The 18,346-nt window shown below is 36.9% G+C and overlaps 1 protein-coding gene across 2 annotated transcripts in view; it reads right to left on the reverse strand.

Moving 5' to 3' along the window:
• Positions 1-2,635: 2,635 nt before the first annotated feature.
• taf1a (TATA box binding protein (TBP)-associated factor, RNA polymerase I, A) overlaps positions 2,636-18,346 on the reverse strand; it is a 61,499-nt gene continuing 45,788 nt past the window's right edge. For both annotated transcript variants that reach the window (XM_063055834.1, XM_063055833.1), the window contains 2 exons: positions 10,462-10,616; positions 2,636-9,275 (listed from right to left, as the gene is read on the reverse strand). In XM_063055834.1, the coding sequence (XP_062911904.1) occupies positions 9,160-9,275; positions 10,462-10,616 (271 nt within the window). In that variant the 3' untranslated portion in view covers positions 2,636-9,159. The remainder of the gene's footprint in view (positions 9,276-10,461; positions 10,617-18,346) is intronic.

Raw genomic sequence — 18,346 nt, forward strand, 5'->3', positions numbered from 1 at the left:
TGAGTCCATTTACTATGAATTATGACTACAGCTAGCTTGCATTTACACTTACTTGGAACAGATGTCCAACAAGATAAATACAAGTGAATGTGAGAAAGAAAGTTCCATAACATTTGGGTAAGGCCTCTTTTTACAAGCATGGATTTGTACTCTTTCATTAGACTATGATTAATTGAATCATTAAGACCAAAATATTTAAGTAGATTAAAATGAATTTGATAGTCCTCGTCTGCCTACCTTTTTAAAAGTATTCCACAAATTTAATGATTTTCTTTTGATCTTGATTTAGTCAGCGTTTCAGATAAAACTCTTTATTTTCCTTGCCTGCAGTTATATTTCAGCATCTCACTGCCTATTTCCCAACTGACAGTACTAGTTTACTTCTAGCTAGTATCTCCTGTCCCTTTTCCCTGTGATCACTTAGGCTGAATCAGACTTCAAATCCACTAACACTTGAATCACAAGGCAACTTCTTCTAGTTTCTTTAATATCAGCTTTCACCCTTCAGTGGTCAGCCCAGATAAATACCCTTACTAACTTAAATTTTATTTTTTCCAGCACTATCCAGCATTGACTTCTTAAGCTTTGCCTCATCCACAACACAATCATATTGTATGTATCCTCTTCCATTCCAACACCATTTTAAGCATGACTTGAAATCAATTTCCCTATAAATCCTTTCACATCCTGTCCCAGTCACTCCTCTACAAATCATTTCCAGCTCTTTAGCCAAGATCTTGTCCTTCAGTTTTTCAACTTTGGCTCCCATGTTCTATATCCTCATCTAATCTAATACGTAGTGGAACTTTTCAATTCCAAGGTCTCACCCTGCATTGTTAGTTCTCTTTCTGTCTCTTGAAAGTAATTCTTCAACTGTCCTTTCAGAAATTGATCAGAAATTCAGAAATCAGTGGTGCTAGAAAGTTTGTGAACCCTGTAGAATTTTCTCTATTTCTGCATAAATGACCTAAAACGTGATCAGATTTTCATGCAAATCCTAAAATTCGATAAAGAGAATCCAATTAAATAAATAATACAAAACGTTATACTTGTTCATTTATTTTTTGAGAAAAATGATCCAATATTACATGTATTTGTTGAAAAAGGTATGTGTGAACCTCTGGGGTAATGCCTGCTACAAAAGCTATTTGGAGTCAGGCATTCTAATCAATGAGATGAGGTTGGAGATGTGGGTTGTAGAGGTGCCCTGCCCTATAAAATAGACACACAAAGACAGGTTACTGACAGAGCCTGCTCTTCTCAAGAGAGAACTGTTTATGTACACCATACCTCAATCAAAACCACTTTCACAAGACCTTAGAAGAAGAATTGTAGAGACGCATCAAGCTGTAAAAGGCTACAAAAGCATTTCTAAAGACCAGAGTGTACATCATAAGAGAAATTGTTTACGAATGGAGGAAACTCAGTACTGTTGCTGCTCTCTCTAGGAATGGACACCCTGCAACGATCACACCAAGAGCATAACGTGCAATGCTGAAGGAGATGAAAAAGAACCCAAGGATAACAGAAAAAGACCTGCAGAAATCTCTAGAACTTGCTAAAGTCTCTGTTCATGTGTCCACTATAAGAAAAACACTGAACAAGAATGGTGTTCATAGAAAGACACCATGGAGGAAACCAGTTCTCCAAAACAAAAAAAACATTGCTGCATGTCTCAAGAGTGCAAAAGACCACCTGGATGTTCTACAGCACTTCTGGGACAATGTTCTGTAGACAGAAGAGACAAAAGTTATTTTTTTTTGGCAGAAATGCACATTGCTCTGCTTGGAGGGAAAAGGGCACTGCACGCCAACACAAAAACCTCATCCCAACTGTGAAGCATGGTGAAATGAGCATCATGGCTTGGGGCTGCTTTGCTGCCTCAGGATCAGGATAGCTTACATCGGTGTGGAAACAATGAATTCAAAATTGTATCAACACATTTTGCAGGAAAATGTCAGGGTAGCAGTCCATCACCTGAAGCTCAATAGGAGTTGGTTAATACAACAAGACAATGATCTGAAAGACAAGAGTAAATCAACAATAGGATGGTTTAAAAAGAAGAAAGTTCATGTTTTGGAGAGGCCGAGTCAAAGTCCTGACCTTATTCTGACCGTAACAAGCAGTACATGCAAAGAACCCACCAACATCTCAGAGTTGCAACAATTTTGTGGGGAGGAAAGGCCTAAAATTCCTCCAAGCCCAATGTGCAAGACTGCTCAACAGTTACTGGAAATGTTTGGTTGAAGTTATTGCTGAACAAGGGGGTCACACTAGTTACTGACAGCAAAGGTTCACATACTTTTTCCAACAAGTACATGTAATATTGGATAATTGTTCTCAATAAATGAACAAGTATAATGTTTTCTGTGTTATTTATTTAATTGGGTTCTCTTTATCTAGTTTTAGGACTTACATGAAGATTTGATCACATTTTAAGTCATACTTATGCAGAAATAGAGAAAATTCTACAAGGTTCACAAACTTTCTAGCACCACTGTTCGTTTTCTAATATTCCTCATCTGTATTTTCATATCTGAAACATCTTTTGACAGTGTCAGCAGTAAAGACAAAATACAAATCAAAGCTTTATGATATTTTTGAGTATTTTTAATACATTTTATGTTGCATAAGTGACACCACTGTGACAAAATTAAAAACAAGATTAAATAGGACACACTACTTGCAATTATTGGAATTGGTTTATTATTGTCACATGTATGGCCATATACTGAAAAGCTTATCATGTATTCTGTTCATACAGATCAAATCATTACATATTGCACTGAGGCAGAACAAGATTAAACAATAACAATGCAGAATAAAGTATAACAGCTGTAGAGAATGTGCAGTGGAGGTAAAAAAATAAAGTGCAAGATCATAATGAGATAAATTGTGAGGTCGAGATTCCATTTGTCATACTATGGAAATAAGTTGGAAGCTGTGCTTGAGCCTGATGGTACGTGCTTTCAGGCTTTGTATTTTCTGCCTGGTGGGAGACGGGCGAAGAGAAAATGCCGGGGGGCGGGGGGGGTTCTTTGATTGTGCTGGCTGCTTTCCTGAGGCAATGAAAAGCATAGACAGAGTTGAGTTCATGGAAGGGAGGCTGGTTTTCATGATGTGCTGAGTTGTGTCCACAAGTTACTGCCATTTTTTTTTTGTTGGTACGTGCAGTGCAGTTACAACACCAAGTTGTTATGCATCCAGAAGGGATGGATAACAATCCAAAGTTCAAAGTAAAATTTATTATCGGAGTACATACACGTTACCACAAACAACCCTGGGATCCATTTTCCTTACGGGCATACTCACCAATCTATAGAACAGTAACTGTAAACAGGATCAATGAACAACAAACTCTGCAAATGCAAATATAAATAATTTGCAATGTAACAAAACTATGACATAACAAGATAAAGAGACCTTAAAGTGTGATCATTGGCTGTGAGAGCACCAGAAATATAATGAGCATCGTTATCCTCTTTTGTTCAAGAGTCTGATGGTTGAGGGGTAGTTAACTGCTGCATGGATAAACATTAAGAAGGGTTGAAAGGGCTATGCCAAATTCCTTCAGCCTCTTGAGGAAGTAGAGATATTGGTGAGCTTTCCAGGCCTTGGCACTTCTGTGATTGGACCAGGACACGTTACTGGTGATTTTCACTCTTAGGAACTTGAAGTTCTCTACCCGCTCAATCTCATTGATGTAGACAGGAGCATGTGCAGACAATGGCTGGCCAATTTCATGAATGTGTTATCAAAATACTATGAGCCAGTCTCCTTTCCCACCAGGGATCCCTCAGTCATTTTTCCCTCGGGATCAATAAAGTATGACTATGACTATTTTATATAACCAAAGATGCAACTGAATCCTATACTTCCTTTTTGGGAGACTACAGTCAGTCAGTATCTCCTCTTTGCTCACGCTCAACACAAGCACACCTCAAGGATACATGCTTAGTTCACCTCTCAGCTCTCTCCATACTCACGACTGCTGTGTGGATAGGTACAGCTCAAACACCATCTTTAAATTTGCTGACGATAATATTTTTGTTGGTAGAACCCCAGATGGCAACAAAGCAGCATACAGGAGCAAGATAGATTGGCGGGTTGGTGCCACAGTAACAACTTTGCACTTAACTGCTGGCTGAGTATATAATCCCCTGCAGCCTCTTTTGAAGTTGGCAAACTTTGAAGAAAGTAAGAGGCGCTGCCATACCTTCATTATAATGGCACTTACATGCAGGACCCAGGAGAGATCCTTTGTATTCAACTTATTTTTTAATATGATAATCATGATGTTGTTGCTGCTGGGCTAAATAGCTGGATAATCTCGGGATTTGCTTAGTAATTATAAATTATGAATCTCCAATGCTCTGAATATATGCCAGAACAGAATGTATTGCCAACATCCTGCATAAACACCGTGGAGGAACTAGTTGTACAGATGTCTTCCAGCAGTGGCTGCAGTAGCCAAACTCAAGAAATAAATACCACATTTTAAATGGTTTGGTTTTCTGTTTCAAACATTTAAATCAAGTCAGACCCTTCTGCTTTAAAATAAAAACACAGCTCAAAGATAATTATTGTCTTGCATATTTAATCACATTTCAAATTATATCTTAACTGCTACAAAATTGTAAAGCTCCACTCTATTTCATTTTATTAGCTTTCAATGATAGGGATACTCATGTTATCACATAGATACTGCAGATGCCAGAAATCAGGTTAGGGCACAAAAACTAACACTATGCAGCTTTCTGCAGATGCTACCAGCCCTGCCGAAAGACTGCTCTTCTTAAAAAAAGTTTTTTTTGCAATAGCTTGTTTGATTAAACAGTAAAGGCAATCTGCTTATCTCAAAATCTCGAATTGGTTCAAAGCTAGGCTAGCCAGATATGTAAAGCCCTTCTCTTTATTTATTATAGATGAAGTTTGGCTGATCTGAGACAACTCCTGTGGAAATAAATGTAGTTTCTAACTTTTTCCATCCCTCCCAGATGTTGTCTATTTTAATTTTGTCTCAGCAGCTCCAGCTCCATGTTAAACATATCTCAAATTCTTTAGTTCTGACTAGTGGCTGTTGCAAGTACTTGAAGTTTACTTCTGCCGTGCCAACACCCTTAAACATGATGGGACCAAGAACTGGCAAAAATATACTATTTTTATGATGTCTATCCCTATTACTACCATAAATAATGCAAAAACAACTTCTGGATTGCTGGGAATCCTAAGCATTTATGTGATGATTTTGTGTTTATTTCTGAGAGCTTTTTTTTGCAGAGAATCAAGTGTCAACATGTCTATTTTATATTAAATAGATGTTGTAGTTACTGTGTATATTTTAATTTTATTTTTAGTTAGCGACACAGTAGAGGAGGCCCTTCAAGCCACACCAACCCAGCAACCCGACATACCCGATTAACCCTAACCTAATCAGTGGGAAAATTTACAATGACTAATTAACCTACACCTTTGGACTGTGGAGCACCCAGAGAAAGCTAACACATTCCGAGGGGAAGAAATAGACTCTTTACAGATGGCCTCAGAATTGAATTCCAAACTCCAGAAAGCCCCACTACACTACCAGTCAGATCTCCCATGTATCCCCTTACATCACATTGGATTTGGTCCAAGTGCAATTTATTGATAAAGGTAATTTGCACATAAATTAGATTATTATTATTTTTTTTTACACGAGTTTTTTTTTCAGGTTAGTTGTAACAAAAAAGAGCAAATTCATGTTGATCTCGAACTGTAATCATCCAATTCCAGAACCCAAAGATTTCACATCAAAACTGGAGATTTCAAATGAGTGTAAATTGCTTCTACAATTCTGTAATTCAAAGTGACAAATTAACACCCAAAAATAATAGTTCTTCCATACTCTGTGCTATTGTTTCTGGGGATAAAGCTTGAAATTAATTTGACATTAAAAAAAGTCAAATTATGGCATGTTTAATCAGAGCATTGCAGTGAATGAAATCTACAAGGACTACAACTAGTGCAAGTGGAAAACAAGCACATTTGGGTGTTATTCCCTGTTGAGTTACAAGATACATATTTTAAAAACTACACTGCCTTTCTTAAAAATACTTGCAAGTAGGCTAGACAAGGGGGATGCAGTGGATGTTGTATATTTGGATTTTCAGAAGGCCTTTGACAAGGTGCCACACATGAGGCTGCTAAACAAGATAAGAGCCCATGGAATTACGGGGAAGTTACATACATGGATAGAGCGCTGGCTGATTGGCAGGAAACAGAGAGTGGGAATAAAGGGATCCTATTCTGGTTGGCTGCCGGTTACCAGTGGTGTTCCACAGGGGTCCGTGTTGGGGCCGCTTCTTTTTACATTGTACATCAACGATTTAGATTATGGAATAGATGGCTTTGTGGCTAAGTTTGCTGATGATACAAAGATAGATGGAAGGGCCGGTAGTGCTGAGGAAACAGAGAGTCTGCAGAGAGACTTGGATAGATTGGGAGAATGGGCAAAGAAGTGGCAACTGAAATACAAAGTTGGAAAGTAGATGGTTATGCACTTTGGTAGAAGAAATAAATAGGCAGACTATTATTTAAATGGGGAGAGAATTCAAAGTTCTGAGATGCAATGGGACATGGGAGTCCTCGTACAGGATGTCCTTAAGGTTAACCTCCAGTTTGAGTCGGTAGTGAAGAAGGCAAATGCAATGTTGGCATTCATTTCTAGAGGAATAGAGTATAGGAGCAGGGATGTGATGTTGAGGCTCTATAAGGCGCTGGTGAGACCTCACTTGGAGTACTGTGTGCAGTTTTGGGCTCCTTAGTTAAGAAAGGATGTGCTGACGTTGGAGAGGGTTCAGAGAAGACTCACTAGAATGATTCTGGGAATGTGAGGGTTAACATACGAGGAATGTTTGACCGCTCTTGGACTGTACTCCTTGGAGTTTAGAAGAATGAGGGGGGACCTCATAGAAACATTTTGAATGTTGAAAGGCATGGACAGAGTGGATGTGGCAAAGTTGTTTCCCATGGTGGGGGAGTCTAGTATGAAAGGGCATGACTTAAGGATTGAAGGGCGCCCATTCAGAACAGAGATGCGAAGAATTTTTTTTAGCTAGAGGGTGGTGAATCTGTGGAATTTGTTGCCAAGGGCAGCAGTGGAGGTCAAGTCATTGGGTGTATTTAAGGCAGAGATTGATAGGTATCTGAGTAGCCAGGGCATCAAAGGTTATGGTGAGAAGGCGGGGGAGTGGGACTAAATGGGAGAATGGATCAGCTCATGATAAAATGGCGGAGCAGACTCAACTGGCCGAATGGCCGACTTCTGCTCCTTTGTCTTATGGAAATAAATACCAAAGCTTTTCTATAACAGGCTGCCATAAGCCTGGATAATAATTTAGAAATCGGCCCTTAACCTGCAATATATCAACAACATTGCTTTTGTATGCCATACTTCCTACAAGTTCCACATTTGCAACTTAGCTCTCAATTCACATTCATATCAATATATCCCAATGACATCACTTCTGAATATTGAAACACTACATCAGGGAATCAGATGAGGAGTCTACTTCATGCTGTCAGCAGCTAAATTGTGAACATTTTGCTCAATGAATTGACCTTCTATTCTAATCCACTAGCATTCTTAGAAAATAAATCTAGCCATCCTTCCTAATTCACCTCTTTTATGATTTCAACTCCAAGGACACTTAACAACCCTAAGAAATGACCCAGTAAACTGTTTCATGTATCAAATTACTAAAAAGTAGAGATTTAAAAGAAGTCTACACTGAATGATACCCCTCTCATTATAGTGTTGACTTACGATCAGGGATCAATATTCTGAACTTGTAACCACAAATCATTAAGTGTTATTTTGGATCAAGCCTGTGTTAAATAGAATGACTGGCCTTGGGCACACTGTGTAGAGAAACATTGAGAAAAATATAGTATGTACAACACGATAACACTTCTTATAACTTTCCATATTTGTTTTCCTGATGAGAGTAGTTTGATGGTTTGGCTTTATTGGGCTTGCCTTGGTTTATATGGGTAGGACATACCAGTTTCATTTTGCCAATAATCAAGTCTATAATCCTGAATTATTTAACAAAAATATTCACCACCACAATGTTGCTAGGCTCCAAAGGTTAAATTATTACCAGATGCATCGATCACTTAATAAGTAATTCATTGCTTTTTGAGAAAAGTACACTTTGTATGACCAAGCATCCTTTGAACAGACTAGCCCTGGTATTAATGCTACAAATCCAGCTCTAAAGTTCAAGCAGACAAAATTAGTTCATCTAACAGATTGTGACAAAATACTTCAAACCATTCCTTATTCTTCTGTAATCAAGGAATCCAATTATAATTTTTTTCATTCTTTAATAATTTCATCCTTGTTGCCTGGCAAACTTGAGCTAAGTCCTTTAAGTAAGTGAAAGGTCTGGTACCCTGAACTACATTGACCACTTCAAATATGCAGATGGAGTCCAATTAAATATGTGCATAGCTTGTAGCAAAGAGCTACATATTGACGAGCTCTAGTTATTAAAGATAACATTCAATTAGTTAAGTGCTGACAATAAATATTCACTTTTTATAACAACTAGTTTAGGTCAAAACTGGTGATGCTTTAATTCATGGCAGCTGCAGGGTTCCCATTTCTGACTAAGGTAGCAGCCATTTTTGGAAATGAAAACTGATCATTTCAGAGCAGCACCATCATTTTATTAACGAAAAAAAAATCCTCTCTTGTAGATTCAACATTACATAGTTGTATCATTTATAGGTATATTATAATACAAAGTTTTTAATTCCACCACACATTTACAGCTATATTATGCAAAGCATATTTCCAAATACTTCGACCATTGGCACTTTTGTACAATACTGGCACCTTGAAAAATATTCAGAGTGTGCTTCAGAGTGGAGATGATCAGTGGGAAATCTCTCAACCTTCCCACAGCTGTCAGCCTCCCTTCAGCATTTCCACTCCATATTATCCCTGGCTCCCCCTACCCCTCGCTTTTATTTCAGCTCTGAGAAGGATCCCAAAGAAAAACAGTTAAGTCAGTTCCAAGTGTTCTCTCCTTGGCAAAATTAGTCAAGCTTTGTTGAAGCTGGAAATAAACAAGAATAATCTCACAGCTGACACAGCAGGCAGGCTTATTCAAGTCAATGTCCGTTCAGCTGCAGCAGACTGTGATCTTTTACATACTGCTTCATTTTCTTCAATTTTGCTTTCTGAACTTTACGTCCCAGTTGGTATATGGTGATGAAATATTTGCAACCTGAATGGGAATCAAAAACAGCAGCAAAGCTTAGACATATTGGGCTGAGTTTAGCCACTACTGTTGAACTGTCAACACTTACTTGCTCAGCAATTCAGTGTGCGGTCATATATACGCTAGAGTCCTGAAGTTACTGACACTTTCCAGCTGGTCAGTCTGTCAGCGTGCTGCACTGTTAGACTCCACACAAGGCTAGATGGCACCGCACACGCTTGCTGAGGTGTGTGTGCGTGCACGTCTCGTTCACAAAATAAAAGAACCCTGCAGGTCGGGCAGCATTGATGGGAACGATTTCATGTTCCAGGTCAAAAACCAATCAGCTCATCTTTCAGAATGATTAGTACAGTTGACAAAAAAAAACTTTAGCAACTATGGAGGGTGGGAGCCACAGAGATAAATGCAAGTTACAAGTGGGCCATGAGCAAAAGGAGGTTGAGAACCACTGGACTAGTGGATTCCAACATTGCTCTGCAGTTGTGGATCTGTCACTCACCTGGGGCTATCTGCATGGCAGCAGCACATATTCAAAGCTGCTCTGCAGAGTTCTCTCACTGATGGAAGCAGCAGTCAAAACTTGACTAGTCAATTTAGGTTTCCCGTAAGCACCCTCAATATATAAATAAATCACTTCCGGACAGATTATCCTAGTAAAATACAATTCCATCATTCATTCAAAGATCTAGGCTCATTTGGTGGAATGCCTTCATTTTTTTCTTAAATGGATCTGTCTTCTGCAATATCTTTCTTTTCAAAATCACCTACTACCTCAGACTGTTGCTATCATAAAGGAAGTACTGACTTTAAAAGAAAAACAGATTTTTAATTTTTAAAATGCCATGGTCACTCATTCAGATTATCAAATAACATCAAAGTCTGTAATCGTACTGAAAAACACATTCCTGGTGATGTTAAACTCAAATGTAGTAAAGTACAATAACTAGTTGCCATTCCAAGAGCAGACTCCTGAAGAATCCAAAAGGGAAGAAAATTCCAAAGGATTAGTGTAATTCTATTAGTTTACACATTGAACTCCTTTAAGAACAATTAAAAAAAAGGTGATGCTGTACAACTGAAAACATATTTTCACAAAAACATATACAATTATACTATTGCACGATTCTACATTTTGAATTGTTTTAAGTAACCTTTTAAAAAGCTAACGTAGCTCAGTGAAGCTTTGATTTACCTTTGCCCATTAAGACTCCTGCAATTAGTGCTTTCCTGTAAGCATTGGTATCATTTTCTTCAAAATCCTTACGTGCACGATACTGTGTGAAATGAAAGGCAGGCCACCAATCTTGTCGTGACTCCCACTGCTCTTTAATCCAGTCTGAGTAACCCCTAAAACAAAAAAGCCACTTTAAGTATAATCAAAAACCAGAACATTTAAATTATTTTAAAATTCAAGTGTTTCTTTCACAATAGTAAAATGAATGAGAGCCAAAGAGAACTGCCAAGAGCAAACAACAATTCTTTTAATTTTTCCTTCAGTAAGCAACTAATGACTGCAGATTGATAAAAATTACTATACATTGTTATTCTGAAGATTGACACGTTATGCCTACTACAATGCATGAAGCCAACAGATCTTTAGCGAAGAAACACAAAGTCAGAAAGATACTTTCAAGCTTCAGCCTAACAGAAGTAAATGAGAAACACACATACAGTGCAATGCAAAGGTTTGGGCACCCCGGTCAAAATTTCTGTTACTGTGAATAGCTAAGCAAGTAAAAAATGAACTGATTTCCAAAAGGCATAAAGTTAAAGATGACATATTTCTTTAATATTTTAAGACTACTTTTTTATTTCCATCTTTTAGTTTCAAAATAACAAAATAGGAAAAGGGCCTGAAGCAAAAGTTTGGGCAGCTTGCATAGTCAGTACTTAGTAACACCCTCTTTGGCAAGTATCACAGCTTGTCAACGCTTTCTGTAGCCAGCTAAGAGTCTTTCAATTCTTGTTTGGGGGATTTTCACCCATTCTTCCTTGCAAAAGGCTTCTAGTTCTGTGAGATTCTTGGGCCGTCTTGTATGCACTACTCTTTTGAGGTCTATCCACAGATTTTCTTTCTTTCTTTTTAAATCTTTTTATTGAGTAAGTATACAAAAAAGGTAAGCCATATAAACATTAATACAATGTTAAAGTATAATAAAATTCCAAAAGATAACAATACCAAAAAGAAAATACTACAAACAATGTAATTTAAGCATAAGAAACCAAGATAACATAATAGTATACTAGATTTTATATATATCAATGGAAAAAAAGAAAAAAAAACCCCAAAAAAAAACCCACCGTGCAGCTAACTAAAAGCAAAGCAAAGCAATGGGCTAACTTGAAACCAAACAGAGTTAAACTTAAAATCACGTCCTCAATCCCGACCTCCATTAAAACAGTGAAAAAAAAAACAAGAAGGGTAAATATTACATTAAATGAAAATATCGAATAAAAGGTCCCCAAATCTGTTCAAATTTAAATGAAGAATCATAAAGGTTACTTCTAATTTTCTCCAAATTCAAACATAAAATCGTCTGAGAAAACCAAAAAAAGGTAGTTGGAGCATTAAGCTCTTTCCAATGTTGTAAAATACATCTTTTCGCCATTAAAGTAAGAAATGCAATCATTCTACGGGCTGAAGGGGAAAGATTACTAGAAATTTTAGGTAGTCCAAAGATAGCAGTAATAGGGTGAGGAGAGATATCTATATTTAATACCTTAGAAATAATATTGAAAATATCTCTCCAAAAAGTTTCCAAAGTAGGGCAAGACCAAAACATAGGAGTTAAAGAGGCTATCTGCCCCGAACATCTATCACAGAAAGGATTAATATGCGAGTAAAAACGCGCTAACTTATCTTTGGACATATGTGCTCTATGAACCACTTTAAATTGAATTAGGGAATGTTTAGCACAAATAGAGGAAGTATTAACTAATTGTAAAATCTGCCCCCAATCATCCACAGAAATGGTAAGCCCCAATTCCTGTTCCCAATCTACCCTAATCTTATCAAATGGAGCTTTCCTAAGTTTCATAATAATATTATAAATCATAGCCGATGCACCTTTCTGACATGGATTAAGGTTAATTATCGAATCTAAAATATATATAGGAGGAAGCATTGGAAAGGAAGAAAGTATAGTACTTAGGAAATTTCTAACTTGTAAATATCTAAAAAAATGTATTCTTGATAAGTTATATTTATTAGATAATTGTTCAAAAGACATAAGGGAACCATCTAAAAATAAATCCAAAAACCGTAAAATACCCTTAGTCTTCCAAGTTTGAAAAGCGCGATCCGTAAAAGAGGGAGGAAAAAATATGTTACCTAAAATAGGAATCGCTAACCCGAATTGATTAAGATCAAAAAAATTTCTGAATTGAAACCAAATGCGCAAAGCATATTTAACTATCGGGTTAGAGACCTGCTTAAGGCGTTTCGAATCAAAAGGAAGAGAGGAACCTAAAATAGAACCAAGTGTATAACCCTGAACAGATTGTAATTCCAATGCTACCCATTTAGGAATAGATAGTATGTCCCGGTCAAGTAACCAAAATTTCATATGTCGAATATTAATAGCCCAATAATAAAATCTAAAGTTAGGTAATGCTAAACCTCCATCTCTCTTAGCTTTCTGTAAATGTATTTTACCCAGTCTCGGATTCTTATTCTGCCAAATAAATGAAGAAATTTTAGAGTCAACTTTATCAAAAAAAGATTTAGGAACGAAAATTGGTAATGCCTGAAACACATATAAAAATTTTGGCAAAAAAAACATCTTAACTGCATTAATACGACCAATCAAAGTTAAATATAAGGGAAACCATTTAGATGAAAGTTGAGTAATATGGTCTATTAATGGTAAAAAGTTAGTCTTAAATAAATCTTTATGTTTACAAGTAATTTTAATCCCAAGATATGAAAAGTAATTATTAATCAATTTAAATGGAAATTTATAATATAAGGGAAGATGTTTATTAATCGGAAAAAGTTCACTCTTACTAAGATTTAATTTATAACCTGAGAAAAGACCAAATTGTGCTAATAACTCTAAAACAGCAGGAATAGATCTCTCAGGATTAGAAATATATAAAAGTAAATCATCAGCATAGAGTGATAATTTATGGGACTTTAATCCCAGAGTTATCCCAGTAATATTTGAAGATTCCCGAATAGCAATTGCAAGAGGTTCTAATGCAATATCAAATAATAGGGGACTAAGAGGACAGCCTTGTCGAGTACCACGAAAGAGAGGAAAAAAAGGTGAGTTTAAAGAGTTAGTACGAACCGAGGCTACAGGGGAGTGATATAACAGTTTAATCCAGGATATAAATTTCAAGCTAAAATTAAACATTTCAAGCACCTTAAATAAATAAGGCCATTCTACTCTATCAAAAGCTTTCTCGGCATCTAAAGAAATAACACACTCAGGAACATTTTGTGAGGGAGTATAAACGATATTTAACAATGTACGAATATTATAAAAAGAGTAACGACCTTTAATAAAACCCGTTTGGTCTTCCGAAATAATAGAAGGAAGTACTTTTTCTAGTCTATTTGCTAATAACTTAGAAAAAACTTTAGAATCAACATTTAATAAAGATATTGGTCTATAAGATGCACATTGAGCAGGGTCTTTATCCTTCTTTAGTATTAAAGAAATTGATGCTCTATTAAAAGATTCCGGAAGTTTACCAAGTTTCAAAGAAGCCTCAAAAACCTTATAGAGCCAAGGAATCAATAAAGAAGCAAAACATTTATAAAATTCAACGGTAAACCCATCAGGGCCAGGAGCTTTCCCCAGATTCATAGAAAAAATAACATTCTTAATCTCATCCATTGTAATGGAAGTATCTAATAAAGAAGACATATCCTGTGAAATCTGAGGGAAGTCTAACTTATCTAAAAAATCATTCATATATTTAGAATCTCGAGGAGACTCTGATTGATATAAAGAAGAATAAAAATCACAAAAGGTTTGATTAATCCCCACATGATCCAATATCAATCGATCATTTTGGTTATAAATCTGATTGATTTGAGATTTAACATAATTAGATTTCAATTGATTAGCCAGCAGCTTGCCAATTTTATCACTGTGAACATAAAAATCACTTCTTATTTTCTTTAATTGGTTTACAATCGAGGACGAGAGTAGTAAACTGTGTTCCATTTGAAGTTCAGTTCTTTGTTTGTATAGCTCCTCAGAAGGAGCCATAACATATTTCTTATCAATTTCTTTAATCTTGTCCACAATTGCCATCTCCTCCTGCTTCTGTTTCTTCCTCAAAGCAACGGAATACGAAATAATCTGACCCCGAATATAGGCTTTAAAAGTGTCCCAAAGAGTGTTAACCGAAATATCTTCTGTATGGTTAATTGTAAAAAAAAGCTCAATCTGTTCATTCATAAAATTAACAAAGTCCGAGTCCTGAAGCAACAGCGAATTAAAACGCCATTGTCTATTGTTTGGTATATTGGCCATAATTTTAATAGAAAGCTTAAGTGGAGCATGATCCGAAATGGTTATAGAATCATAATCACATTTAATCACTGAAGGAATGAGACGAGAATCAATGAAAAAATAATCAATTCTTGAATAGGAATGATGAACATGTGAAAAGAAGGAAAAATCTTTTTCCTGAGGATGCAGAAAACGCCAAATGTCCGTCGACCCAGAATCAGAAAGGAAAAAATTAATCAAATTTGCAGATTTATTAAGTAAAGTCCGTAAAGGAGCCGAACGGTCCAAAGCTGGAGATAAACAGGTATTAAGATCTCCGCCCCAAATCAATGAAAACTCGTTCAAATTCGGAAACTGATCAAACAATGATTTATAAAATTCCGGACAATCCATATTAGGAGCATAAACATTAACCAAAACTACTTTTTTATTAAATAGTTAACCACTAACCAATAAAAATCTACCATTCGGATCAGAGATAATATCCTGTTGTATAAAAATAACTGAGGAATCTATAAAAATAGAGACGCCTCGAATCTTAGCATTGGAGTTCGAATGAAATTGTTGTCCCTTCCAGAATTTGAAAAAATGTAGTCTGTCCCCCCTCCGTACATGGGTCTCTTGTAAAAATAAAATTTGTGCTTTAAGTCTCCGGAACACTTTAAAAACTTTTTTTCTTTTAATAGGATGATTAAGACCATTAGTATTCCAGGAGACAAAATTAATAATAGACTCCATAAATCCTAAAGTCAACCCACAACAAGGAGGATTGACAATAGGCGCGACCCACAAACCCGGAGAGGAAACAGAACATACAAAAGATACCGGGGAAAAGGACGCAACCAGTACTTCAATAATGTATATAGCCCAAAGAAAAACAAACTAAAACGTGAAGCCCCTCCCACCACCCCCCACCCCAAGACCCCAAGGCAAAATCTAAAGCAGACCCGCCAGAAAGAAGCAAGCGCTAAAACTACCCCCATGACTTCCGGTATACGCTCCCTAAAAAAAAAGGTATAAATATGAAAAGGATCAGCTAATTGTAAAACAGTAAAAAAATAAGTAAAAAAAAGTTAGCTCAATTAGAATACACACAGAACAGAACAAAAGCCGGAAAATATATATTAAAAAAAAACCACAATAAACCTCAAACTCATGAATAGACACAGCAACAAAAAAAATAGGATTATTAACATAAAGTGATTATAAAAAGCAAAACAGAATAAAATTTAAAAAAAAACTACAAAATTTAAGGCCGCACAGGAAATACGTAAGATGACAAAAGGGAAGTAACCACCCAGAATCCCCTGGGAAAAGAAAGAAATGACGCAGTTAAAAAGAAAGTTTAGCAGCCATATTAAGAAATCAAAAGTAAACTTTTCTGCCCAAATAGGGCACAGAAAAGTTAAAACCAACCAATTCACAGCCTCCGATCAACGGAGATAATTAAAAAAAAGGCAATTAAGATGTTGAAGATGAAAGTTGATCCAGATAACTCTGGGCATCCGATGGAGAATCAAAAAAACGAAGGGCTCCATCTAACATGCGAATCCTTAGACGTGCAGGGTACAGCAGCGCTGGTCTTAAATCCATCTTATAGAATTCCGACATCACGGATCTGTAACGGACCCGTTGGTCCCAGATTGGTTTACTGAAATCTTCCACGAATCGGAACTTAAGATCCGAAAAATCAATGAAACCTTTAGATCGAGCGAATCGAAACAGTCTCTCCTTGTCTTGAAAATAATGAAAACGTAAAATAACATGCCTAGGTCTATCTGACCTAGACGAGTATGATGGGATTCTGTGAACACGATCCAGTAGCGGTGGTTGGTCAGGAAATACAGTAGGGAATGCATCTTTTAAAAGTTGAGAGAAATATTTCATGGGGTTGTTAGCTTCAACAGCTTCCCTCACGCCAATCATTCGTAAATTCTGCCGTCGCATTCTAGATTCCAAGTCAGAGTTTTTAAAAGTCAAAAAGTCAAGTTTCTTCTTCATTACATTAATTGTTTCTTCGATTTTCCCCATCTTAAGCTCACTTTGTTGCGCGAATTTTTGAAGATCAGATATAGCCGACTGATGTTCCGCAATACATGTTTGCATCTTATCAATTAAATCGGCAATTTTCTGGAAATTAGTTGAGATTTCCGTATGAATCAGGTCTTTAACAAAGCCTGCAATTTCCGTACGAATCATCTCCCTAACAGAGGTTGAAATTTCCCTCTGAATTAACTCCGATATCGCTTTCAAAGTCACCGGTGATTCAGTCGGGGGGAGATCCGTAGCTTTCGGTTTAACCGGAGGTTTACCATCCTTGCCGTTTTTCCCGTTCTTAGACATAGCAGATCTAAGTATCATCCAATTGTCAGAGAATTCAGTTTAATTCAAAGTATTGTAAAAATTGATGCCTTAATGGTTAATTAAAGTATAGCTGACCATAGAGAAAAAAAAACTCAGAGGTAATGGAGCGAGTCAAGAACGCGACTTCACTCCATGAGCGCTACCGGAAGTCTCCCTATCCACAGATTTTCAATGATGTGTAGGTCGGGGGACTGTGAGGGCCATGGCAAAACCTTCAGCTTGCGCCTCTTGAGGTAGTCCATTGTGGATTTTGAGGTGTGTTTAGGTTCATTATCCTGTTGTAGAAGCCATCGTCTTTTCATCTTCAGCATTTTTACAGACGGTGTGATGTTTGCTTCTAGAATTTGTTGGTATTTAATTGAATTCATTCTTCCCTCTCCCAGTGAAATGTTCCCCATGCCACTGGCTGCAACACAAGCCCAATGCATGATTGATCTACCCCTGTGCTTAACAGTCAGAAAGGTGTTCTTTTCATGAAATTCTGCACCCTTTTTTCTCCAAACATACCTTTGCTCACTGCGGCCAAAAAGTTCTATTTTAACTTTATCAGTGCCCAGGACTTGTTTCTAAAATGCATCAGACTTGTTTAGATGTTCCTTTGCAAACTTCTGACGCTGAATTTTGTGGTGAGAACACAGGAAAGATTTTCTTCTGATGACTCTTTCATGAAGGTCATATTTGTGCAGGTGTCACTGCACAGTAGAACAGTGCACCACCACTCCAGAGTCTGCTAAATCTTCCTAAAGGTCTTTTGCAGTCAAAAAGGAGTTTTGATTTGCCTTTCTTGCAATCCTACCAGCAGTTCTCTTGGAAAGTTTTCTTGGTCTTCCAGACCTTAACTTGACCTCCACCGTTCCTGTTAACTGCCATTTCTTAATTACATTACGAACTGAGGAAATGGCTACCTGAAAATGCTTTGCTATCTTCTTATAGCCTTCTCTTGCTTTGTGTGCATCATTTATTTTAATTTTCAGAGTACTAGGCAGCTGCTTAGAGGAACCCATGACTGCTGATTGTTGGGACAAGGTTTGAGGAGTCAGGGTATTTATAAAGCTTTGAAATTTGCATCATCTGGCCTTTCCTAACAATGACTGTGAACAAGCCATAACCCTGACAAGCTAATTAAGGACTGAGAGCTTGGTAAAAGTTATCTGAGAGCTCAAATCTCTTGGGGTGCTCAAACTTTGCATGGTGCTTTTCCTTTTTTTCACTCTAAAATTGTGCAAAACAAAAATAATACACCAA

The sequence above is a fragment of the Mobula hypostoma genome, chromosome 8 (genome assembly GCF_963921235.1).
Source record: "Mobula hypostoma chromosome 8, sMobHyp1.1, whole genome shotgun sequence".
In the NCBI taxonomy this organism is placed as follows: domain Eukaryota; kingdom Metazoa; phylum Chordata; class Chondrichthyes; order Myliobatiformes; family Myliobatidae; genus Mobula; species Mobula hypostoma.